The sequence below is a fragment of the Cervus canadensis genome, chromosome 13 (genome assembly GCF_019320065.1).
Source record: "Cervus canadensis isolate Bull #8, Minnesota chromosome 13, ASM1932006v1, whole genome shotgun sequence".
In the NCBI taxonomy this organism is placed as follows: domain Eukaryota; kingdom Metazoa; phylum Chordata; class Mammalia; order Artiodactyla; family Cervidae; genus Cervus; species Cervus canadensis.
The window spans coordinates 40,405,173-40,432,427 of record NC_057398.1 but is presented as its reverse complement, the minus strand read 5'-3'; the positions used below and the strand labels follow the sequence as shown (position 1 = coordinate 40,432,427).

The 27,255-nt window shown below is 36.9% G+C and overlaps 1 protein-coding gene and 1 pseudogene across 16 annotated transcripts in view; one reads left to right on the top strand and one right to left on the bottom strand.

The window, feature by feature from the left end:
- Nucleotides 1–26,649, top strand: part of PRRC2C (proline rich coiled-coil 2C) — a 94,741-nt gene extending 68,092 nt beyond the window's left edge. For 5 of the 16 annotated variants that reach the window (XM_043486369.1, XM_043486372.1, XM_043486371.1 and 2 more), the window contains exons 23-35: nucleotides 67–159; nucleotides 3,125–3,226; nucleotides 7,235–7,436; nucleotides 9,540–9,743; nucleotides 15,031–15,143; nucleotides 15,379–15,515; nucleotides 18,314–18,545; nucleotides 18,771–18,893; nucleotides 20,409–20,627; nucleotides 20,967–21,070; nucleotides 21,448–21,574; nucleotides 22,428–22,664; nucleotides 24,726–26,649. In XM_043486369.1, coding sequence (XP_043342304.1) covers nucleotides 67–159; nucleotides 3,125–3,226; nucleotides 7,235–7,436; nucleotides 9,540–9,743; nucleotides 15,031–15,143; nucleotides 15,379–15,515; nucleotides 18,314–18,545; nucleotides 18,771–18,893; nucleotides 20,409–20,627; nucleotides 20,967–21,070; nucleotides 21,448–21,574; nucleotides 22,428–22,664; nucleotides 24,726–24,983 — 2,151 coding nt within the window. In that variant the 3' untranslated portion in view covers nucleotides 24,984–26,649. Of the gene's footprint in view, nucleotides 1–66; nucleotides 160–3,124; nucleotides 3,227–7,234; nucleotides 7,437–9,539; nucleotides 9,744–15,030; nucleotides 15,144–15,378; nucleotides 15,516–18,313; nucleotides 18,546–18,770; nucleotides 18,894–20,408; nucleotides 20,628–20,966; nucleotides 21,071–21,447; nucleotides 21,575–22,427; nucleotides 22,665–24,200; nucleotides 24,254–24,725 lie in introns of all 16 variants that reach the window. The other 11 variants (XM_043486375.1, XM_043486374.1, XM_043486370.1 and 8 more) reach the window with 7 other exon arrangements.
- LOC122452272 lies at nucleotides 12,827–13,038 on the bottom strand (annotated as a pseudogene).
- Nucleotides 26,650–27,255: the final 606 nt, after the last annotated feature.

The window sequence follows — 27,255 nt, the reverse complement described above, 5'->3', positions numbered from 1 at the left end:
GCTGTCATTAGAAAGTGACTAGTTCAGTTTAAAACTTTTTTTTTTTTTTCTCTTATCACTTCACAGGAGTCTGTAACAGACTATACTACACCTTCTTCCTCTCTGCCTAACACTGTGGCTACTAATAATGCAAAGATGGAGGATACTTTGGTTAATAATGTAAGTAATCAACTGGAGATGTTGGCAGGTTTGGATAGAAACCTGGCTATTGTACCTAAAACACACTTTATGATTAGTATTTAACTCTTCTCAGAGTAAGAGTTGTCAGTAAGTTTGTATTTAGGAACACTGTAATGTAATTAGGGGAAATAGTCAAAGCTGAGTTGTTGTTTTTCCCCTGAAAGTCATCACTTTATATTTAATATCCAGGCTTGTGATGCTTCGGCTTGGTTTCATATCTACTAATCCTATTAACCTGGTTTTGGTAAAAAAAAAAAAATTTATTCTTAGTTTTCACATTCTACTGATTCAGCATTTAATTTTGTTGGTAATTTTGTTCTTAAATGACACCTTTTTATAATGCTGTGAAAGGTCGTTCACTTAAAACAATAAGACAATTAGATTATTGCTGAAGATTTATGTGTTTCTTTTTTAATTTGAAAAATGATACTGAACATTAACAACTTCATTCCTGTTGTGAAGACTGAAGGGTTTATTTTCATAAACCCTTGAATACTTTATTAAAAGATGACAGTAAGTTATACAAATCTAGCTCTCGCCTCCCAAAGCAACCATATTATAATTTAAGAATCTGTTAAATATGGGTCCAGTCCAGTACTTTGCCTAGTTCACAGACTGACAGGTGAAAAATGGGCAAGCAAAAAAAAAAAAAGAAAAGCATTTAGAAGTTACATGTGTGGCTCTTGTTTTGGAGAGCAGATAACGGTGGAAATTTGGTCATCTGCTCTCTTTTTTAAATATAGTCCTCTATAAACAAAGGCTTTTCTTTAAAATAATAATAATAACCTTTACAGATACATTTAGAGAGCTCTTAAAAGGCTTCAGTTATATAACTGAGAATAAAAACTCTGAATTATGTTTTATTACAGTGTCTTTGCTGCTGTGTTTTCTGTTTTTCTCTTTAGTGTCAGGTATATAGGCTTTTAGGTGAAATGCATTAGGGATCATTTAATCCAACTTTTGTAGTCTGGCTGAAGGAAAAGGTATAGAAAGGAAGAGGTCACACATTTTGTCTTTGTGATAGGAGAGCACTTTTGGAGCTGATGAATATAATTTGTCCAATTTCCTCTTCCCCTGACTTTGTGAGGAAAGGTTTATTTAACTTTCTGTAGTAAGCAATGGAATAGTAGGGAAGGGCAAAAGGGCTTAGTCAGTTTAATTCCTATTGTCACTACGTGAATTATCAAGTAATGATAACTGAAATTGAGTCAGTAAGGTTTAATTATATTTGAATGGTGGTGTCTTTTCTCATTTTAGAAAAATATAGAATATGTTACCTTTTGCAGAGTATTATAATGCCTTCTGCCAAACTACCCTTTTCTAAAAATTTAATTTATGAAATATGAATATGGAAGGAAAGATCATTAATCTCAAAACCCTTAAAACTCATTGAAAAATATCCTCATGAACATTTTAATGGTTTCCGTCTGATCTGCAAGGCTGATTAACATAGTGACTTGTATACAAAGGACTACTGAAGGGAAGATGCCCAGTCTTGTGTATAAGTAAATAGTCTGTTTGATTTTTAGCAGTGTATTCAGAATATATTTGAAAACAAGCTCAGTTTGGGTCAGGGAGCATTTATAAAAAGTCATCAGTTTGAAATGATTTCACAGTGTTGCTTATTTGTGCCAGGTTTGGTGGTGATTCTGAGCTTAATATAGTGTTAAAAACAATCATCCTATATGGGGAAATTTTTAGGACTTTTTGAAATGTCCCTTTTTTATTCATTAAACCAGGGGTTCCATTTTATGCATAGAACTGTGGTCTCTTTAAAAATTAAACTGGGGAAATCCTTGACAGTCCAGTGGCTGGGACTCTGCACTTCTAGAGTGCATGAGTTTAATCTCTGGTCAGGGAGCTGGGATTCCCACAAGCCACTTGGTGTGTCTAAAAAATTAAAATTAAACTGAAAGATGGCTTATTTCCCTTGTTGAGGCTTAACACACTTTTTTTAAGGATCTTAACTGATTTATTGGTTATAGTACCTAATATTACAGTTGTTTTGAATCTTGAATGATTCAAATCAATTTAAATCTTGAAGATTTAAATGCAGGTGGTCTTTTTGATCATTATAGCACAGCTATTTTAAAGATTTATCAAATAATCTCCGTTAGATTGCCCATAGTATCACAAAGTGATCATCTTAAACCCCTCCCCAGCATTTCATTTTATTTATACTGAGTGAACCATCAAAATCAGTCATGTAGTAGTACATAATAAAATCTTAAGATCCAGAGAATTAGAAGGAAAAAAGAGATAAAGGTAGCAAGTTTCCAATATCTTCAAGTTTCTGTTGAATAACAGTACATACCACAATTATGTATTGCTATCACAACTTGTTTAGTGTAACAAGGTGGAGGTGATAATTATATCCTTTCCTCCCAACATTACTTTTGTTCTTGAATCTAGTTATGAGTTGACTAGGTTGCTGTGAAGAGACTTTATTATATTTACTCTATCATGTTAAATGCTTTATATGGAACCTGTGGGTTCTGTAAATGGTAGAAATTATATTCCCTAGAGCTTTGCTTTACAATGTATGGTCCAGGGACCAGCAGCATCAGCATCACCTGGGAGCTTGTTGAAAGGCAGAATTTCGTGCCTTCCCCAGACCAAGTGAGTCTGAATCTGCGTTTCAACAAATACCCCAAGTGTTTTGTATATACATTAAAATATAGGAGCATGGCTTTTAAGTTTATACCTTATATATGTGACAGATTCTTTTTCTTTCAGTGATGTATAAATAAGCAGATAGTATTTCTTTTCAGAAGTTTGATCTAAGATGTCCAGAGTTATCAATTAGTATAAGTGCAGTGTAACTTCAGTCAAATATTCCTGTTGGCTGTAGTGAAAATAACCTTAGAATACATTAGCATTATCTTTAATGGGGCTTTTGTGGCAGACTTAGTTAGATTGTGATATGTGTTGCCTACCTTTTCAGGTGCCCCTGCCCAACACCCTCCCCCTCCCTAAGAGGGAGACTATACAACAGAGCTCCAGCCTAACTTCAGTTCCTCCCACTACTTTCAGCCTCACCTTCAAGGTATGTACAACATCCATCTCTAAAGGTCCTTGATTATTGCATGCAAGGGGACATAAGTTAATACTCTTGGTATTCTTACTAGTTTTGTGCAATAATCAGCAATACTAAGCTGAGGGAATGGAGTGATGTCAAATTACACCTTAGTTTTTAACACCACATAGTAGTAGCTTGATACCTTCATATTTAAAATGAGGCCTATGCTTGTGAATTTTGTCTTAAAAATACAAGAGAGCATTTTTTATTTGGTTTGTGTTGGGTTCCTCTTAGAGACTGTAATAGTTACTGGAAACATTAGTTGTGCAGAAAGCAACTAACCTGGTGTTGCATGTTTTTTTTTTTATCGTAAGTACCAATAATGGTTAAGAATGCTATTTTTTTGTCTTTCCTGTAAGTCATGTGTGAATTGAATGAATGCAAAGTGGTAGTTCTGAAGATGTAATTGATTAAAACAAGTAATTTTTTATTTGATTTTTGTTGGATAATTTTTGAATAAGAGTCCAAAAGAGATTTTACACAACACATGCTTTTTGTTGTCAAGAAATTTAGTCTTATTTTTTTTTTCATCTCCTGTTACAGTTAATATTTTGAGCTATGCTACATGTTACTAATACTCTTGTACAATTGAGTTATTTGAGAGTATTTTATATCAGTTCTTCACCCCAAGAGTAGTCAGTGGTTAAAAAGAACAGATGCACAGATATGGAATTAAGTGAGGATTATTTTTAACTGCATTTATTTATCTCTTTGGTGCTATGTATTTAGTTTTATAACCTGGACCAGTATTTATCCTCTATTATAGCAGGACTTTCTGATGCTGCACTGGTTGCCAGTGAATCTTTTTGATGATGGTCAAGAGAGGAAGTAACTAAGTTGTTTTATAATATGGTCAGTGTTTGTTTCTAGACTCTTGGTGTTTGATTCTCCAGCCTCCTGACCACTTGTCCCCTTGACCCCCACCAACTTCTTTTTTTTTTATACCCCCAACTTCTTTTTAAGAAGTTGCTTAAATATAAGTTTGAGACAAAATTTTTACAAGACAACCACTCTGCTTTGTATCATCTCCATCTTTACCCAGTCCTTACTGTTTACTGCCAGTTCCTCCTACTCAAAGTCAAAGCTGTGGTTTTTCCAGTAGTCATGTATGGATGTGAGAGTTGGACTATAAAGAAAGCTGAGCGCCGAAGAATTGATGCTTTTGAACTGTGGTGTTGGAGAAGACTCTTGAGAGTCCCTTGGACTGCAAGGAGATCCAACCAGTCCATCCTAAAGGAAATTAGTCCTGAATATTCATTGGAAGGACTGATACTGAAGCTGAAACTCCAGTACTTTGGCCAACTGATGTGAAGAACCAACTCACTGGAAAAGACCTGATGCTGGGAAAGATTGAAGGCAGGAGGAGAAGGGGACAACAGAGAATGAGATGGTTGAATGGCATCACTGACATGATGGACATGAATTCGAGTAGGCTCCAGGAGTTAGTGATGGATAGGGAGGCCTGGTGTGCTACAGTCCATGGAGTCGCAAAATTCGGGCACAACTGAGCCACTGAACTGAACTGAACCTCATACTCAGCCTTTTTTGTTGTTTTTCCCCTTGAATGACTGTCTCAACCTGTGTTTCGTACTTTTACATTTGCTGTCTCAAATAAGCAAATATAATATCATTAGTTATTCTTTAGGCTAGGTGTTGATTCTTCACATTGCCTTTCACTGGATGTTTTTAATACCCCCAAAAAATACAGTTGAATTAAACTAAATTTAAATTGTATTAGCTTAAGACTTTTTCTAGTTTCTTTATTTTTATTTTTTTAGTGTAATTTTATTTTATACTGGAATATAGTTGATTTATGTTTTGTTAGTTTCAGATGTACAGTGAAGTGATTCAGTTCTACATATGCATATATACATTAGTTTTCAGGTATTTTTCCCTTATAGGTTATTATAGAATAGTGAGTAAAGTTCTCTGTGCAGTACAGTAGGTCCTTGCTGATTATCTGTGTTTACTTTTTTTGTTAATGCCTCTATTTGAGAGATTTATAAAGTATGGAAATCTCTATTAACATTATATGGGTATTACTGACAGTATATTTGTCAAAAGGAAAAATGAATATAGTTAAGTAATTATACTTTTTAGGTTCTTTGAATTTCTAAAATTAGATTCTAAATTTTCTTGCTGCTTAAGAAATGAAACCAATGTGTATGGCTTAAGAATCATGTGAAATTGGTAAGCTATAATTTATTTCCAATACAACAAAACTGGTTATAAAAGGCATTGTAGTCTTTAAAATTGCTCTAAATCATAAAATCTCAATACTAGCAAATTGCATTTTGTTGGACTTCTTAAGTGGTAGTATGTGGGGTTTTTTTACTTTTGTTTCTTACTCTCATAAGACTTCCATTTTAAAATAAAGCACATTTGAAATCAGCAAGGTGACTGTGAGGAAAAGGAAAGAAGCAAACCTGAAAGTGTCTTATAATTTGAATTTGTAGTAATGATATTAGCCATCAAGGTTAAATTGTATATAGTGTGTGTTTTAATAGGAAAGTAGGGAGATATGTAATATTTCTCAAATTATTAAAGTTAAAATCAGGTTGAATTTTTTATAAAGTTGGTACATCAGGGACCTACAAACTTCCCAACAGTGGTATTTTAAAATCTTATTTGTGAAAAGTGTTCTCATGGGGCTTACCTGGTGGCTCAGATGGTAAAGAATTTGCCTGCAATATGGGAGACCCAGGTTCAATCCCTGGTTGAGAAAGATCCCCTGGAGAAGGAAATGGCAATCCACTCCAGTATTCTTGCCTGGAAAATCCCGTGGACAGAGGAGCCTGGTGGGCTACAGTCTATTCGGTTGCAGAGTCGGATACAACTAACACATAGTATACATATACACATGTAAGTCATTGCTGCTGAATTTTGTAGATTATCTTGGATTTTTCCTTCCCACTCAATATTTTGACTAGTAGAACAAAAAACTTCAAAATTTCTGTTATCTGTTCCTTTCCTGTTCAAGGAGCCTCAGGATAGTTGAGAATCTATATCTTTGCTCTCCAATTCATTATCCACACACCACATGTAGTTACTGAGCACTTGAATGTGGCTAATCCAAGTTGAGGTGTGTGCTGTAAGTGTAAAAGGAAATAGATACTGGATTTGAAATGTTACTTTTTAAATTAAAACATCTCAATTTTTATATTGATTATAGGTTTTAATTATTATTGTAGATATATTGGGTTGAATGACATATGTTAGCAGAATTAGTTTTACCTCTTTATTTTTTAAAGTGTGGCAACTGGAAAATATAAAATTACATATGGCTTACATTTATGTCTGTTGAACAGCTCTAAATAGATTAAATAAGACCCATTTCTACTTTTTAAGAAACTAAGACTACAGGTAAAATCAGCACCCACAAATACAAATGGTGGCAGTAAGAACCTGAAATGCTTAATGGGGTCTGGACATGAAACAAGAAATATTTCTACTGTAACCAAGCCTAAAGCCTGCCTGGTTACATTGCCTTTAAAACACTGTGAACATAAAATAGCCAAACAGAAGATACATCTCACTTGCCTTAAGAAATGTTGGCTTAAAGGCTTAAAAAGAAAGATTGGAGAGAATGGATATTTAATGGAGGACCTTTAGTGTCTTGCTTACTAGAATCCTTAAATCAGTCCAAAAGGACATGGTATTTCCGTTTTCTTATTCACTGGTAGGAATAAGGACTCATATTTAGATGATTAAAGCTGTCTCTATGTTTCACTGACCTGTTTGCCAGAGCCTTTAACAAATTCTATAGAGACAGAATTAAAACCCATTGCAGTTTGAGTAAAAGAGCGGAGATAAAGAGAAAGTGAAAGGTTTAAAAGCCTTGTGGTACTAATCTGAAAGATTGTATTTGGAATACACTTATGTATATATGTTTATGTATGTGTATTAGTTCTGTGTTACGATAGTGATTTTTTTTTTTTTTTTTTTTGGCTTTAAAAAATGTTCTTTTTGTTCCAGATGGAGTCTGCTCGCAAGGCGTGGGAGAATTCTCCAAATGTAAGGGAAAAAGGATCCCCGGTAACTTCCACAGCACCTCCAATTGCAAGTGGGGTCAGCAGTAGTGCCAGTGGACCAAGCACTGCTAATTACAATTCGTTCTCAAGTGCATCGATGCCTCAGATTCCTGTTGCTTCAGTCACTCCCACAACTTCACTATCAGGTAGAAATCCTTGTGTACCTTTTCTTTAACTATCTTAAATTATTTAAAATTTCTTTAAGATCTTTTCCTATTTACTCTCCCCAAAAATATATTTATAAAAGATGTAAGATTGTACATGAGATAATTATCAGCTCTTTTATAAACTTAGCAGTTTGCCTTCTTCCCCTCTCTTTACCCTCTCCCAATTTTAGCTTGGTAAATATTTAAGGATGGCTTACTAAAGTACTTCAGTTGATCTTTTCTTCCCACCCCAATTGTCAATACAGATATCCAGAAGTAATTGGTGGGAAATTTCCTCTCTTGTTCCTCTAAATTTTTTTTATAAATTTTACCTTTTGATTTTTATTATTTAACTCATACAGCTAATTAGACCCATTCAGAAATAACACAGAATCACAAAGCTTTTAAGTTTTCTGTGATCTGTATCTAATTTGAAGGAGCTCTTGGTGTGAGTCTATTGATTTGACATATTTTCTGGGGAAGAGTTACGGGGTAGAGACTTCCCAGTCTGTTATTTGAATAAATGATATCCATCGGCTTTGGTGTTTTGGGTTATGTTGTTTTTAAGGAGAGTCTGTCAGCACCCCAAGTTAGAAGGTGTTTTTCTTAAAATGTTTCACTAGTGTGTAATCCTTTATCTCATATGGGGCTTTATCATTCTTAAAGAACCAGAGATGAAGTATTTGACTCTGTGAAGGTACAGCCTTTTACAATATGCATAACCATGTTTCTTCTGAAAATAGAAGTTTCATTTTAAGCTTTCCTAATACTGTCTATATTTCCGAAACAGTGGGAAAGTCCTTTTCCAACACATGTAAAATGTGTACAGCACAGAATTTACTTTCTCTGGCTAGTTTTCATTTAGTGATGGCAGTAATGATTTTCAGTATTCCAGCTTTCTGTGCTAGTTTTAAGCACCAAAAGGACTATACTTTGGGTTGTACTATAGTCATTTGATATTATCTGGAATCAGACAATTGTCTGGAATCAGACAAACCCATAGGTTCACATCAAAGACAGTATTCCAACTGTACTTCTTCCACCACCCATTTGCAAGACATCTTCATTATATAAATATTAACAGCTTAGGCCCCAGACTGCTTGGGGATAGGGAATGATGCTGCAAAGGAACCAGGAGGAGAGTACGGTAGGAAGATTAGGAAATAAAGAGATCGAGAAACTTTCTGCTGTTTTCTTTGGAACCCAACTACTTCCTTTCCTCGGGGCTAGTTTCCCTACACTTCCCTCAACTAGTATAAGTTTTTAACAAGGACCTTCTTGCCTGGTCATCCAAATGGAAGAAAAAAGAGATACCTCAATCTTAGTCCTCTCTTAGAACATCATTTGATGTCTGAAAATAATAATAACTATTACGTCTGACTTTTGAATCAAATACCTGTATTGTTATTTACAGTAGTATTATTAATAGTTAGTTTTGTTTTTAAAGTATTACTAAATACAAGGAGAGAATAGTCTTAAGTTTGTGTGTCTTTCTAGGAGCAGTTTACATTAAATTTTTATATTACATTAATAATAATTATTCTTAAGGTACAGCACTTTTTCCTGTGTTTCTTATGTTTATGCCTAGCCTTTAATAGATGTTCAAATATGTATTTGACATTCTAAAGCTCCTTAAGGTATTTTGCCACAAAGAGGAAAAAATCTAACCTTGAGTTTCTGTGACATTTGGGGAGCAGTTGTGGTCTGTCAAGGCCCATTTATGTGCTTGTATTTATGTCTCACCGTAAATGAATAAGTTCTTGATTATCCTTTGTGATGATTGAAAACTATGTATTAGTTTGACACTAAGCTATGACAAATGTTATAGACTCGCAGCCTTCTTGTTTTATGAGTTTATATTTAAATTTTCTATTTATCTTTCTCCAGATTTTGTAGTCCTGTTGCATCTGATAATTGTTTCTTCCTATTATAAGCCACTTCATATCCACTTTTGGTCTGAGATGCAGTATATAAGTACATAATAAGTACTTACTCGGCATAAATATTAATTTTCCAGTTTCCAATTGATGAATTTACCTGAATTTGCTTGAATTTACTTAAATATATTACACTTCTCTCATTTTATCCCTCTCCCCAATGTAGGAGCTGGTACATATACTACCTCTTCTTTGAGTACAAAATCTACAACCACATCAGACCCTCCTAATATCTGTAAAGTGAAACCCCAACAATTACAAACGAGCAGCCTGCCTTCTGCAAGTCATTTTTCACAGTTAAGCTGTATGCCTTCCCTCATTGCTCAGCAACAACAGAGTCCACAAGTCTATGTGTCTCAGTCTGCAGCAGGTAAGATTTTTAAGATTTGAATATAAGGAATTTAGAAAATGAAGATGTTTTAATGCTTCTGCTTTTTTTTCTCTTTCCCTGTCCAAGTTTGTGTTTTTTTATTTGCTTTGCAAATTTGTTTCCTTATAGAATTGAATGCTGTCTCTCTTTGGTACATCTTCAGGGGCTTGTGACAGGTGTTTCTTATACATATGTTACATAGATAGTAGACAAATTAGTGTACCCGTGGATTCCAAGTCTGCAGATTTAATCAGCTGTGGATTGAAAGCATTTGAAAAAAATTTCAAAGTTCCAAAAAACAAAGCTCGTATTGTCTGTGTATGGATAACTATTTATGTAGTATTTACATTGTATTAGGTATTATAAGTAACCTAGAGATTTAAAGTATATGAAAGGATATGCTTGGGTTATATGCAAACAGTGTACCCAATTTTACATAAGAGACTTGAGCATTTGCAGATTTTGGTATCTGGGCCAGGGACAGTGAGGGTGGTATCCTGGAACCAACCCTCTACAGAGAACCAAAGTTTGTTATCTGAAACCTGACAAATTGATGATAAAGTAGATGAGGGAAGAATAAACCTAAGAACAACAAAGAAGAAAATTTATATATTGGGAGGGGTAACATCCTACTAAATTCCACAACATTCAGTTCAGGAGCTCAGTTGTGCTGACTCTGTGACCCCATGGACTACAGCACGCCAGGCCTTCCTGTCCATCACTAACTCCTGGAGTTTACCCAAACTCATGTCCATTGAGTCGGTGATGCCATCCAACCATTTCATCCTTTGTCGTCCCTTTCTCCTCCTGCCCTCAGTCTTTCCCAGCATCAGGGTCTTTTCAAATGAGTCAGCTCTTCACATCAGGTGGCCAAAGTATTGGAGTTTCAGCTTCAACATCAGTCCTTCCAATGAACAGCCAGGACTGATCTCCTTTAGGATGGACTAGTTGGATCTCTTTGAAGTCCAAGGGACTCTCAAGAGTCTTCTCCAACACCACAGTTCAAAAGCATCAATTCTTTAGCACTAAGCTTTCTTTATAGTCCAGCTCTCACATCCATACCTGACTACTGGAGAAACCATAGCCTTGACTAGACAGACCTTTGTTGACAAAGTAATGTCTCTGCTTTTTAATATGCTCTCTAGGTTGGTCATAACTTTTCTTCCAAGGAGTAAGCGTCTTTTAATTTCATGGCTGCAATCACCATCTGCAGTGATTTTGGAGCCCCCAAAAATAAGTCAGCTACTGTTTCCACTGTTTCCCCATCTATTTGCCATGAAGTGATGGGACCAGATGCCATGATCTTAGTTTTCTGAATGTTGAGCTTTAAGCCAACTTTTTCACTCTCCTCTTTCACCTCCGTCAAGAGTCTTTTTAGTTCATCTTCACTTTCTGCCATAAGGGTGGTGTCATCTGCATATCTGAGGTTATTGATATTTCTCCCAGCAGTCTTGATTCCAGCTTGTGCTTCATCCAGCCCAGCCTTTCTCATGATGTATTCTGCATATAAGTTAAATAAGTAGGGCGACAATATACAGCCTTGACGTACTCCTTTTCCTATTTGGAACCAGTCTGTTGTTCCATGTCCAGTTCTAGCTGTTGCTTCCTGACCTCCATACAGGTTTCTCAAGAGGCAGGTCCAGTGGTTTGGTATTCCCATCTCTTTCAGAATTTTCCACAGTTTATTGTGATCTACACAGTCAAAGGCTTTGGCATAGTCAATAAAGCAGAAATAGATGTCTTTCTGGAACTCTCTTGCTTTTTCGATGATCCAGCAGATGCTGGCAATTTGATCTCTGGTTCCTCTGCCTTTTCTAAATCCAGCTTGAACTTCTGGAAGTTCATGGTTCACGTATTGCTGAAGCCTAGCTTGGAGAATTTTAAGCATTACTTTACTAGCATGTGAGATGAATGCAGTTATGCAGTAGTTTATTCTTTGACATTGCCTTTCTTTGGGATTGGAATGAAAACTGACCTTTTCCAGTCCTGTGGCCACTGCTGAGTTTTCCAAATTTGCTGGCATGTTGAGTGCAGCACTTCCACAGCAGCATCTTTTAGGATTTGAAATAGCTCAACTGGAATTCCATCACCTCTTCTAGCTTTGTTCGTAGTGATGCTTCCTAAGGCCCACTTGACTTCACATTCCAGGATGTCTGCCTCTAGGTGAGTGATCACAACATCATGGTTATCTGGGTCATGAAGATCTTTTTTGTACAGTTCTTCTGTGTATTCTTGCCACTTAATATCTTCTGCTTCTGTTAGGTCCATGCCATTTCTGTCCTTTATTGAGCCCATCTTTGCATGAAATGTTCCCTTGGTATCTCTAATTTTCTTGAAGAGATGTCTAGTCTTTCCCATTCTGTATTTTTCCTCTTATTTCTTTGCACTGATCGCTGAGGAAGGCTTTCTCTCTCTGTGCTATTCTTTGGAACACTGCATTCAAATGGGTATATCTTTCCTTTTCTGCTTTGCATTTCACTTCTCTTCTTTTCACAGCTGTTGGTAAGGCCTCTTCAGATAGCCATTTTGCTTTTTTTCATTTCTTTTTCTTGCGGATGGTCTTGATCCCTGTCTCCTGTACAATGTCACGAACTTCCGTCCATAGTTCATCAGGCACTCTTATCAGTTCTAGTCCCTTAAATCTATTTGAAACTTCCACTGTATAGTCATAAGGGATTTGATTTAGGTCATACCTGAATGGTCTAGTGGTTTCCCTACTTTTCTTCAATTTAAATCTGAATTTGGCAATGAGGAGTTCGTGATCTGAGCCACAGTCAGCTTCCGGTCTAGTTTTTGCTGACTGTATAGAGCTTCTCTGTCTTTGGCTGCAAAGAATCTAATCAACCTGATTTCGGTGTTGGCCATCTGGTGATTCCACACGTGGAGTCTTCTCTTGTGTTGCTGGAAGAGGGTGTTTGCTGTGACCAGTGCATTCTTTTTTTTTTTTTTTTTTAACAAAAGTTTATTCTTAAATGTACGATAGGTTCCAAGACAACACTTCATTTTAGCTATAGGCAGCAACAGATATCATGGCAGGGAATCCAGGTGTTTTGACAGGAATGGAACTAAGGGTCATCATTGCCTCAGGCACAAGGAACAGCTTGCTTTTTGCCAGATTTCTTAATTCCACCGGTAGCCAGGGGGCCTTTCCCCACGGCCTTTGCTTTTAGCTCCTCAAGTTTCTTCTGCTCCTCTTTCTGCTTCTGCTTGAATGACTTATCTTCCTCGTCCATCTCCTTGACTTGCTTCTTGGGCTGCTTCAGGGGCTTTTTTTGCCACCTTCGCGGCCCGACATGGCGCCTGCCACCCCTTCCCCAGACCCTGCCACCAGAAGCGGAGCTGACCAGTGCATTCTTTTGGCAAAAGTCTATTAGCCTTTGCCCTGCTTCTTTCTGTACTCCAAGGCCAAATTTCCCTGATATTCCAGGTGTTTCTTGACTTCCTACTTTTGCATTCCAGTCCCCTATAGTGAAAAGGATATATTTTTTTGGGTGTTAGTTCTAGAAGGTCTTGTAGGTCTTCATAGAACCATTCAACTTCTTCAGCCTTACTGGTCGGGGCATAAACTTGCATTACCGTGATATTGAATGGTTTGCCTTGGAAAAGAACATGTTAAGCAGAGTTAAATTGTAAATAAATGATTGAAAAATATTCAGGCTCACTCATAATTTAAGTTCAGAATAAAGGACAGTGAGGCTATTTCTTGTCTTTCTATTTGGGAAATACTAGGATGATTGATAATACTTAGCATATTTAATACCCAGTATCTGTAAGGATCCATAGGTATTTTTCCTAGGTTCTTAAAGCACATTGCCAGTGAGCGTTTAAGTTGGCATAATTCTTTTAGGAAAGTATCTCAGAATGTTTTGTGTGTTCATCATCACTGTCTGTGGTTTGAAGGCTTCTCATTGCAATGCCTTCTTTTGTTGCAGAGCACAGGCTCTAGGCACTTGGGCTCAGTAGTTGTGGCACACAGAGGTTTAGCTGCTCTGCAGCATGTGGGGTCTTCCCAGACCAGGGATCAAACCCATGTCTCCTGCATTGGCAGGTGGTTTCTTTACCACTGAGCCACCAGGGAAGCCAGTGTGGAGTCTTATCATATAGATAAACCTACTTGTTAATCAGAGATATATGTATGAGGGTGTTCATTCACTGCAGGACTGTTTATAATGATAATGAAAGCAATATGGAAAGTTCTCCCAAACATACTGTTATATAAAACAACATAACGCAAAGCAGTGAGTATCAACATGGAGGAGAAATCTGTTAAGAATCTATACCAAATTCTTTCAATTATTAGGCTCTTAAAGCACATTGCTAGTGAGCATATAAATTGGCATAATTCTTTTGAAATATTTTGCCAAATTCTAGTTGGTTCAGTTCAGCCCAGTCGCTCAGTCATGTCCTACTCTTTGCGACCCCATGGACTGCAGCACGCCATGCTTCCCTGTCGATCACCAACTCCTGGAGCTTGCTCAAACTCATGTCCATTGAGTCAGTGATGCCATCCAGCCATCTCATCCTCTGTCGTCCCCTTCTCCTGCCTTCAGTCTTTTCCAGCATCAGGGTCTTTTCCAGTGAGTCGGTTCTTTGCATTAGGTGGCCCAAGTATTGGAGTTTCAGCTTCAGCAGCAGTCCTTCCAATGAATATTCAGGACTGACTTCCTTGAGGATTGACTGGTTGGATCTCCTTGCAGTCCAAGGGACTCTCAAGAGTCTTCTCCACAGTTCAAAAGCATCAATTCTTCTGTCTCAGCTTTCTTTATGATCCAACTCTCACATCCATACATGACTACGGAAAAAACCATAGCTTTGACTAGACGGACCTATGTCAGCAAAGTAATGTCTCTGCCTTTTAACACGCATGTAGGTTGGTCATAGCTTCTTCCAAGGAGTGTATAAATTGGCATAATTCTTTTGAAATATTTTGCTAAGTTCTAATTGGTAGATTTAAAATTAGGGTGGATTCGCTGGTTCATTTTCAATTTTTGTGGATTATATAAAGTTTTGCTAGTTTATACCCCAGTGGCAGTATATGAGTGTTTTTTTCCTACCTTCCACAAGTACGAGAGTGTCATTGTTTTAATTTGCATATACCTGTCAGGTAGAAGTGTTATATCTTTTTCCTTTTGCATCTTTTCACATTTCTAGTTTTTCCTTAGCTATATGAATTTTCAGAAGGCTCACTTAATATGAAGTCTGCTTTAAAGTTTGGTTTGGGGTTACTGTTTGGAAGATTCTGAAGGTGAGACACTCACTGCTTCTTGTTTTTCCTGCTAATCTGTAGCTCAGATCCCAGCTTTCTACATGGACACAAGTCATCTGTTCAATACCCAACATGCACGACTGGCTCCACCATCCTTGGCTCAGCAACAAGGCTTCCAACCGGGTCTCTCTCAGGTAAATATCACAGGCTTCTTTCACCCTATCATGTTTATGGTGTAATAGTATTTGGGGGTTCAGTTTAGAGCTAGTAATGGATTGAAAAGGAATTTTAGATGTTTACATTTTGTTTTGTTTTCAGAAGGAAGTGATACGTAGCATTAATGTTTTGTTTCATGTCTCACATTTTTATTTTCCAAGTGTGTCACTTGTGTATATGGTGTTCACATACTGTTTTTACATTGCATTGCAGCCAACTTCAGTTCAGCAGATCCCAATCCCTATTTATGCCCCACTACAAGGACAGCATCAGGCCCAGCTGAGTTTGGGTGCTGGGCCTGCTGTTTCCCAGGCTCAGGAACTATTCAGTTCTTCACTTCAGCCATACAGGTAAAGCTTTAAAATTATGTTTGTGATGATGTTGGAAACAATGTAATTGCTGGACCTTCTTGCCATATCCTGTCTGTCCCCTCCTTCCCCCCAAAAGCAAGATGACCTTCTTATAAACTTCATTATATAATTGTGTTGCATGTATGTCATGAACTTCAGCCTCTGGTAATTTCTCTCAGACTTTATTGAACAAAGTGAAGCTTCAAAGCTTCTTGAAGAAGAGGCTAACATCAGCCCCATAAAAATTAGAAATCACAGAGAAAAACTTACTTAAGGACCTAACGGTGTAAGTGCCACCTCGCTGCTAACAACTGTAAATCAGACTTGCTGTGTGTAAGAGCTAAGGTACGGCAGATGATAGCAGTGTGTAAGGAGGCAGAGGCCAGGATGGAGTGTAATAAAAGCGAGAGAAGTAGAGTGTTTAAAACAGGAAGCAGAAGTAGTCGTGATGAGTATAGTATAGAAGAAACCATTCTTTTTAAAGGTTCATCCTGTTATCTTTGCAATTAAGCAAGTAATAAAAACTGATCTTTATCGAACTTTATATATATTACTCAGCCCTTGACATACACTAACTTAGTTTTCCCAAAACCAGATAAAGTAGATTAAGTCATCCCCATTTGACATTTGAAGAGGTTGTGGGTTTTGTTTTGTTTTTATCCTAATGTTACAGTACAAATAAGTGGCAGGTCCTGGATTTAACCCAGGTGTCTCTCATCTCCAACTTAATGAGACTGGCAGGGTGGGGTAAGAGTTGAATGATAGCAGTGATCATGGCATAACTCATTCATCATCATGGTACACCTGTCATCAGTACTCATGGTAATGGCTCTGAACCATCAAAAAGAAAAAGAAATCCCTTTCAGGACATGTAGTGTATAAGCTTGCAAAATTAGGCATTTCCTTTTAGAGATTTGCCTTTTAAGTGATTCAGGTAGACTTTCCATACTTAATAGATTAAAATTGGCATCAGTTGATACAGCTCATTTCTACAGATCACATTTCATTCCTAAAGAAGGTGGTCTTCAGCTAGTCACAGTTTCTCAAAGGAGCAGAATTATTAGTAAACTTAATAAATGTGGCTCTTGCTTTTGTTTTTTATTAAAGATTATTCAGTAGCATTGAGTACATCTGTATAATTAATACTAATTATATAATTCTGATATTACTCTTGTCATTTAGTTTGGTTATTCCAAAAAATTCTCAGTACAAGTAAAATTATTTACCCTAACTATAACTATAGGCAGTCTCTCATGTTGTTAAATTTGAGATTTTATTGAAATTTGTAGTAAAACTTGAAAGTTGAGCAGAGAGACTTCCAGTGGTTAAGATTGCACTCAAAACAGCAACGACGAAAACCCAGGACTCCACAAGCTCAAACATCCAGAAAACACGTGTTTATTAAACGCTTTAGTGGATTTAGAAATAGCAAATAGATTTAATATCAAAACCAATCTCCTTTTAATTGGCTGTTTGAAACAATGTTGAAAAGTTTGCTACCTTTGAGCTATGTTAAACAGTTTCAGTAATTAGTAATGTCTTCAATAGTCATGGGAGATGGATTTGCAATGCACTGACATTTCTGTATTTGTAACTCCCATTTTAACAATTGCCTTAGAAGATGAACTTTTTAAGTATATATATGGTGTGTGTGTGTGTGTGTGTGTATAAATGTATATGTAATTGTAACAAATGGCTACCTGGAAGGCACCAGTTTCAACTTTGAAAGTAGTTGTTTGTAGCCCTTCCACGTCATTCTGCTGTTTCATGTTCTGAACCTAATTAACGTAGTATTTATTAACAGGGAATCGTTGGAATTAATTTCTGCCAGGATGCGGTAGTTTTAACTGTATCCTGACGTTTTCACATTTTATGTTTGAAGCATTATAAGTAGATGTAAAAATTAGTTGCGTCCTTAGAAAGGTGTTCCTGCTTAATGGGTTTTGTTCCTGCCTCCATCCCAGAAGTAATAGGGTAGTCTGGGGTTAGATTTCAGCATTGTATGTTTTTAAAAACCCTTCAAATATGCGATACAGTATTATTAACTATAGTCACCATGTTGCACATTACATCGCCATGATTTATTTTATAAGGGAGTCTTATAACCTTTAACAGTAATACTGTTTGACTATTTGAACATTGCTAAGAGAATAGATCTTAAAAAGTTTCTCATCATAAGAAAAAAAATGTGTAACTATGTGTAGTGACTGATGTTAACTAGACACATTGTGGTGATTATTTTGCATATGTATGAACACCAAATCATTACATTGTACACCTGAAACTAGTTATGAGTCCATTATGCTTCAGTTAACAAAACAGAATTTTGTGGGTCCTCCTATTGTTAACTACTACTCTGCTTTATTCCATAGAGGTCTTGAAATATGTGTACTATATGTTTATGTATGTATACTATGTATATATTATCTGTAATGAAGTACAGATATTAAAAATCAGAGCTGTTGGTGCTATAAATTCGAATAGACTGGTAATATCAAAGAGAAAAACAACAGATTTGGTTCTGAGCTTGCTAACACAGGAAAATAGAATTATTCCCATTGTTAAAGAGAAGAAAATCTTAGCATTTTCTCAGCAAGAGTAATAATAAGCCTTTTCCCAGAAGTTTAACGTGCGGAGCTTCACTGTATATAGGGCTCAATAAATCTTGAAACAAGTGCTTTAGACAGTCTGTATTCTCTGCCTCGTTAGTTATGCTAAGTAGAGTATTTGGTCATTTGAGATACTCATTCTTAAAAGTCCAGATTAAAACATGCCTTTTCTCTTTAATACTTCTGTAGATCTCAGCCAGCCTTTATGCAGAGCAGTCTGTCCCAGCCATCTATGGTCCTTTCTGGTACTGCCATCCACAACTTTCCAGCTGTCCAACACCAGGAACTTGCTAAAGCACAGTCAGGTCTTGCCTTCCAACAAACTTCAAATACTCAACCTATTCCCATATTGTATGAACACCAGCTGGGTCAGGCATCAGGACTAGGAGGTTCTCAACTGATCGATACTCATCTTCTCCAGGTAAGGCAAGAGCTAGATTCATGCACTGTTTTTGTATTCCTGTTCAGCAAATTATTTAAGAAAAAGTTTTGAAAGAAAAAGAAAAGTGTTAAAAGACACAATGAAAAAGACAAGGTCTTCATTTCTGTCTAATGCTAAGATTCTTTGAGATTACTTTGAAGTCATAACCTTTGATACCTGAATTGGAAAGTATTTCAATCTTACTTCTTACAAAATATTTTCTAGGCTAGAGCGAATCTTACCCAGGCTTCAAATCTTTATTCTGGACAAGTACAACAGCCTGGTCAGACAAATTTTTATAACACTGCCCAGTCACCAAGTGCTCTCCAGCAGGTAAACTATGGCATGGTAAATTTCCTCAGTTTTCTTTATTATCACTGTTGTTGCTGTTGCTGCTGTTGGGGGATTCAAGTAGAACCAAGATGGGGAGATGGTGCGGTGGCCTCAGGCTTTTTTTCTGAGGAGTTTAGGAATTCTCTGGGGTCCACTGGTAGTGGGACATGTTTCAGTCTTACACCACCCCTCTTCCCACCCCCACTTCCCATAAAATCAGTAATGCTCTTTACCTCTTTTTTTTTCCCATTTATTTTTATTAGTTGGAGACTAATTACTTTACAATATTGTAGTGGTTTTTGTCATACATTGACATGAATCAGCCATGGAGTTACATGTATTCCCCATCCCGATCCCCCTCCCACCTCCCTCTCCACCCGATCCCTCTGGGTCTTCCCAGTGCACCAGGCCCGAGCACTTGTCTCATGCATCCAGCCTGGACTGGTGATCTGTTTCACCCTAGATAATACCTCTTTTTAAAGGGGACTTTTTAAAATTTATTTATTAATAAATATTTATTTCGTATCAGTTGCGGCACACAAGGTCTTTATTGTGACATGCAAGATCTGTAGTTTGGCATGTGAGATCTAGTTTCCTGACCAGGTGTCAAACCTAGGCCCCCTGCATTGGGAACATGGAGTCTTAGCCACTGGTTCACCAGAGAAGTCCCTAAAATGGATTTTTATATAATCAATTATTTTAACAAAAGATTCCACAAGTCTAAAGATTTGAAAACCATTGTCCAGGACATGCAGTTACATGTAAGTGTGGTAAATGCTTTACCCATTCATGCTAGAGGTGAAGGAAGACCCTGAAGACCACCCACACTGGTTAATGTAATACATAGGACTGTGTAGCAGAGTATGATAGGGTAAAAATAACAAAAACATTTCTGAAGTATATGAATGTAATAATAATTTTCAGTGAAATATATATTTTTATGAAACTGTCTCCTGACAATCTCATAAATTGGCTTACTCTTTAAAAAGTTGGTGGAGGGCTGGAGGAGAGAGGCAAGCCATTAGTCATTTTCTCATAGCTATTTTTGGTGGGTATTTTAGGGGGTGAAAATTAAGAAAATATCACCATATTGACATTCAAATTAAATATCGTATGACAACAGAAAGGTTTTTTTTTTTTTTTGGTCAAAGCTCATTTTGACCACACCGTAAAACAATATAAAAAACATTTATTGTAAAAATGAAAGTTGTAACTACTTTCTCAAAGTGTATGTTCATGATTTTCTTGTATTCTGGGGTTATTAAGACATACTGTGGATTAATTCAAAGACAGTCATAATTATTTCATACAGAGTTTCTCTACTGCTAATCTGTTTTATTGTTGCACATTTAATAAAATAATGGAGGTAGTCACTAATCAAGATATTTATTTGTGAAATATATTAATAGATTGAAGTATTCTGTTTAAAATCTTACTCAAAAGTATTTGAAGAGTCATGTATATAGTTAAAGAGATATTTGTACAACAGATTAAGCAAATTGCTGCAGTTTCTGTTTGCTTATTTTCTAGGTTACAGTACCTTTACCAGCATCCCAGCTTTCTTTGCCTAATTTTGGATCTACGGGGCAGCCTTTAATTGCTCTGCCTCAGACTCTTCAGCCCCCATTACAGCATACTGCCCCACAGGCACAGGCCCAGAGCATGAGTCGTACTGCGCAAGTCAGCCAGCCTTTCAGGGGGTTGATCCCCGCTGGGACACAGCATAGCATGATCGCAACCACAGGAAAAGTAAGTGAAGAGAAACGTATGCAGTTTCTTTGAGAATTTAAGGCCATGAGTTTAGATTTATGTATCTGTGTAGTCGATAAGAATCAAGTCCATCAGCTTCTTTCACTCCCCAAAAAATGTCAGACTCAGTATACTTATTTTTTAATCTACTCACTATTAATGTGTTTAGGCCTCTCTGTTTTTACCTGATAACAAAGAAATCATAAAATCTTGTTCTAAGGTTCTTTGCTCTGTGCCAGATGAAATTATCATAGATAAAATACTAAACACAGCACTTTAATTTATGGAATTGCAAAAATGTTAAGTTTACTTTACATTTTATTTTACGCTCTTCCTCAGATGTCTGAAATGGAACTAAAAGCCTTTGGAAGTGGCATTGATATAAAACCAGGCACTCCTCCAATCAGTGGCAGAAGCACCACACCAACATCTAGTCCTTTCAGGTAAAATGGGCATTTAAATTTGCTTACAGAATTTCCAAATAGCTGGGTACCATGTTTCTGTTAGGTACTTAATATAAGCATAAGACATTCTCATGGTTTTACCCACAATGTTAAGCTATTATTTAAGCTTAATTATAATAAGGAATGTATTTGTTACACTATATTTTTGAGGGGGAAAAAATTTTAACCCTGGGAAAATCAAGCTAGTATGCTTTCTCACATCTGCACTTTCATTCCCAGCATAATGTTTGGTAACTCCAGTAAATTTTCATCAACTACCAAGTATGATGAATCTACCAAAAGCAATGTCTCTAAAAATCTAACAGCATTACTTTTGTGGCACTACTGTTACTGACCAGTGATGGCTTCTTTCCAAGGGCTACTTCCACAAGTCCGAACAGCCAGTCCAGCAAAATGAACAGCATTGTCTATCAGAAGCAGTTCCAGTCAGCCCCTGCCACTGTGAGAATGACACAACCATTTCCTACACAGTTTGCACCCCAGGTGGGCAGATATAAATGAGAAATGAGTATTACTTAATTGCAAGTGATTGCTAATCTGGCTAATTCTCTGATTTTATAATCCTGCCATATTATAACCAGTTTAGAAACAGTTTTTAGTAAATTTATGACATTCAAATATGTTCTGTACAATTTTTAGCTAGACACAAGTAGTAACCATATAGTTCTAAAGCAGACAATTGAAATATAGTCAAAAGATTCCCCACACAGCTCTAAAAACTTATTTCAGTCCCAAACCTTTTATCTTTTGAAGAAGCTGACTTTTCAGAGAAGGGTCCCAGTGCTTAACGTTTTCTAGTTTTAAAGTTGGGGGGGGCGGGGCCGGTTTGGTTTTTGTTTTCTAAAGGTAACTATATGCAATTGATGTAGAAATTCTAAAAGATGTTCTAATATATGTGTAAACGTGTTGGCTTCTCTTCCCTTTGATAATCATATGGAAGGACTAACTAAAGTTGATAAGAACTCTCATATATTTGTTGATTAGTACTATTTTCATTTATCTTCAGATTATATTTAGTATATGTGCCTTTTCTGCAGTTATATCTTTTTTAAAAGATATCCTATTTAATAGCTTTTCTATTTCCCCTTCAGAATTTGTAGCTGAAATGCTAGAACCAACTGAAGTGCCATAGCAAGCTTTGCCTAATTTTTGTTAGATTCTCCAAGCATGGAGAATGTTTCTTCTTGGTCCTGTAGTAGAATGGCACAAACCCATACACTTCCTTTCACTGGCAGAATGGGCACAGATTTACTCTGGGATAAGCCAACCTAGTCTAGTTGGCTTTTTTTTTTTTTTTTAACAGTTCAATGTTGTATGTTTTGTTTTTTTCACTCAGATTCTCTCTCAACCTAACCTGGTCCCTCCATTGGTAAGAGCCCCACATACTAACACCTTCCCAGCGCCCGTTCAGAGGCCGCCAATGGCACTGGCCAGTCAGATGCCTCCTCCGCTGACCACAGGCCTCATGAGCCATGCTCGTTTGCCACATGTAGCCAGGGGTCCTTGTGGATCACTGTCTGGAGTCAGAGGTAATCAGGCCCAGGCTGCGCTGAAGGCTGAACAAGACATGAAGGTTAGTACAGTATTAACAGCCAACAGAGCACGGATCTGTCTCTGAACCATGTCTTAAGATGCCTCTGGACCCATAACTGCATATCCAGGCATTCATTGTCTTAGCAGACTTAACCAGACTAACTACTTTTGTTCATCCCCACCTCCTTTTTTTAATTTAATTTTTTTTCTTCTTACTCCCCCCACCCCACACACACACACACACACTTTTCTTTTTCTTTTTTATGTTTTTGTTTTTTGTTTGTTTCTTGTTTTTGCAACTCTAGTCAGCAAAGAAGTTAACATTTTAAACTCTGTGGCCAAATGAATTGTTTATAGAATAAATATTTGAGATCTGAGTTTAGCTGCTACATTTTTTGGGAAGAGCAAATAAATAATATGTATTATTACAGGATTCCCCATTTTCTTTCTTTTTTTCCTTCCCTTCCCACCTCCACCCCCATCCCAAGATATAAATCATTGTTATGTGAAAACTCTGGAATGGGTAAGGCATGTTATCTTGATTTTTCTTCCTTCATGAGTCATCCAAGCATCCAAGTATAGTTTCTTCTCAAACTGGTTTCATATCTTTTTTTGCCTGCCATCTGAGGCTTCCGTATTCCACAACTGATTGTGTAGTTGTAAATGAAGAACTCAAAAAGCACTTTGGGATCCTTCATGATAAAAGGCACTGATAAACATGAGGTTTGCTAAATGCAGAAGGGTGCCTTGAGGAGTCTGTGTGGGGACAGTTCTTGCAGCATAAACTTAACCTGTCTGCCAGTACAGCTAGCTGAATAATTTATTTCTGTTTCTATATTTACTTATACTTGACTTTTGAAGTCTTAGTACTTTTGCCAATTTTGTCACTATATGTATCAGGCAAGATGAGAACAAAGAAAAGCTTACTGCTCTCAAATGGGAAATGTCCATAGTCACGCTTTATTCTGAATTAGAAACATGTTTAGGACAATCCTGTTAGAAAATTCAGTTGATTCAGTAAAGTTTCTTTCTGGGTTGATGTCCCTTGTTTGTGATCCTAAATAATCAAATTTAAAGATTGCCCTGCAGTGAAACACTTGTTGAATGTTATCTACTTTTATTAAGGCTGCGTACCTAGGATTTACATCCATTCATAACTATTAAAAATACTATATGTGTAGAAATCTTGGGAAACCATTTGGCCTTGGTTTCCAGTTCTCTTGCCTCCTTGCCACTTGATTTTCCTACATCCGCATGTTGGAAATGACATTAGAGCTTAATAATGGGGTGGAAAAGGATACAGATGTCATGAAATTGCTTCAGATCTTTGAATAGTACAGGTTACCTGTAGAACATGAAGAGCTTTTGTTATGTGCAAGAGGTGTAGAAACTTTTAGTCTTAATTGTGTATGTTATGGTGATATAATTTACAGATTGACGTAAGTATATTCTTTGGGGGCACAGCGTCAATAAAACTAGGAAATTATTTTACCAGCTCAGAATGTGGTAGGAGCTATCAGAACTTAGTGATCAAGTGAAGTTGTAGTTACTAATTTCTGATGCTCTTCCCCTGCAGAAGAGAGCTGTGGGAAGAGGACTCAGCCACAAGACATTTGGTCCTAGGTGTTGGTAATGCCACAATATAAGTGCTTCCTTTTCATTTTATTGTAGACCACATATTGATAAATAGAAGTTTTAAGTATTAAATTTATATGTTTTCAAATTTGCAAGCAGGCTCCCTAAATAAAATTTGATATCAATAAGTTTTCTTCCAGAAAAGATATAAACCTACAGCAATTTATATTTTACTATTTTTTTACAAGGGCAAACTTTGGAAAGATGGTGGGAGGTGGTCCTATTCTTTTCAGTTTTTTTTGTTTTTTTTTGTTTTTTTTTTGGTTTTTTTTTTAAATCACATGGAATGTTTTCAAAAATAGGAAGAAATCTATCCATTAAAAGCTGACAGATCAATGAGGTACTTTGGGGCCAAACCAACGTGGGGAAAACTGATTTGCGATTGGTAAAAAAATTTGAACTGAGATTGATTGACAGGCTTTGGTTATACTGCAGCATTTTCAGTTGTTGTTTCTCATTTTTTAAGGCAAAGCAGAGAGCAGAGGTTCTTCAGTCCACGCAACGGTTCTTCTCTGAACAGCAACAGAACAAACAGATAGGAGGCAAAGCCCAGAAAGTGGACAGTGACTCAAGTAAACCTCCTGAAACCCTGACCGACCCTCCTGGTGTCTGTCAGGAAAAAGTAGAAGAAAAGCCACCCCCTGCACCCACCATAGCCACCAAACCTATTAGAACTGGACCAATCAAACCTCAGGCAATCAAAACCGAAGAAACAAAATCTTAAAGGCTGTGGGTTATTGCAGGGGGTAGGGGAAGGGAGAGGGGAAAGAGGGAGAGTGAAGTTAGACAGTGCCGTCAGCCAAAGGGGTAGAGTGGTCTCTGGCATTATCCTGTCCAGAGCTTGGAGGTGCACAAGGGACATAGGAGCAATTTACACTGACACACAGCTGCTACACCAGTAAAATGAGGCTTTGCCAGCTTGCACCTACTGTATAACATGCGCTCTGTTGACAGCCATGCATCTTCAGTCAGAATTTGTACATGAGTATGTGCACACATTCCTTGAGTGCATATAATGTAGAACTGATATCCTTATGGTTAGATGAAACACCAGAAATATGAGGGAAATAACACCACAGAGGAATAGCTCAGCCTGAACAATGTGATGATCCCAGCTAAGACATCAGATGTGGTTTCTTTGCTCCCTCATGTTCTTGGGATATGGTTATAGCATTTAGGGGCTTGGTGGTGAAGAACAGAAGATAACTGGTGCTGGATAGAGGAGCCTTATTTTTTATTATGGCAGCTTGCTATTTTTGTAACATGGTGATTGAGTTGAACACAATCAAAGTACAGTAACTGATCTCCCCTTCTTCCTGGATGAGTGAGCAGATGATGAAATACTGATGTCAACATCCTTGAACATATCCAAGTGGGCAGTGTTTGGCTACTGCTTCTGTTTGAAATGATGCTGTGTTTTGGTTGTGGCCCAAAGCTTTGAAGTGCTACTTGGCATCTCCTTTCTTCCATGAAGCTCTTAACCATTCAGACATGATGGAGTTGGTCAAATACTACTTAGGTTGAGTCCTGCTTGCCTCTCCTCAGTCATCTTTGTATGAATCCAATGGTGGTTTTTTGTTTATTTTTTTAAACGGTTTTTAGCTGATGTTCATGAAGAGCAGTGAGTACCTAGAACTATGCCAATAAAGAAAGGAAATCCTATCTAAGAAGGTGCATTTATGTACCAGAGCTGTGTCATAACCATCCTTTGGGCCCTCTGCTGGAAAAGTAGAATCAAGTCTCAAATAATGCCTTTTTAATTATATCCTCTAGTATTATAGATGTAGGACAGTACTGTATCATACCTCTGTGAATGTAAAATATCTTGTACCTGCTTTATGATATGTAGTAGTGACCGTGCTTTATCAGATCTGTTTTTAATGACGTTATTCTAGAATGTTTTCTTTCCAGATGATGATTGAGAAATGTAATTTAAAAAAAAAATGGTGCCAGGTACCACAACAGTAACAGAAATTTGCTGTTTTCTGAGGTTTTGTTTTTTACCTTTTTTTTTTTTAATGGAGTGTGCTGGATGTCTCTATAATTTTGTTCAGATGACTGCAGAACTTGGAAAAGCTGTTGCTGCTATTGATGCATAACATACTGCTATTGGTCTTTTTATATAAATAAATAAATCTATATATATATACATATATATATATATAATTTGAACTTTTGGAAACTTTAGCTGTGCTGTCAACTTTGGAAAAAGTATCCCAGTTGTACCGTGTTGGGTTGGCATTGTACAGAAATTAACAGCCATATTGGTCTAGAAACGTTAAACATAATTTTTTCCATTTGTACAGGGGTAACGCACTGTATTAAATATGTAAGGTCTTATCTACATGGGTTTGATTACAGAAACTAATAAAGTATTCTCTAAATAATGAGTCTTGGAGCTTCCTATCCATTCCTAAAATCTGAAGTAAGAGTACATTATGCTCTAGGGGGAAAAAATATCACCCCAAAACTTGATTTCTGACTTTGAAGAACTATAAAGCTTATTCAGTCAAAGTAAAGACTGTCTTTTGAGGATAGTATTTATGGCCCCTGTTCTCGAGGTAGCCATGTTCATTTGAAAACAATCTGTCAACCTGTAAACAGTCTGTTTACAACCGCTGAATGTAGACAATAGAATCACCATTCTTCTGGCTGGAAATGGAAAGACCCAAAATAAATCTCAGTAAAGTTTGGGTAAAACTCACTAATTTACTCCATATGCCAACATAGAATTACTCCAAAGAATTATTGTCAAAAACACATTTCTCTGGACAGAGAAATATCAAAGGAGAAGGATATTTTACCTGAACTAGAGTTTAAGCAAGAGATGAGGCTTTGATATAATTTAGTCAGCTGATCAGGTACATATATGTGTCAGGGGCTGAGAATGTAGAAGACAGTTCGTACTTGAGCATAGTCTTGTGGTGGCTTAAAGTCTTGAGGTTGTGGTCACTGATACCTGACCTCTGTTTCCTGGAACCATTTTCCAGTCACTC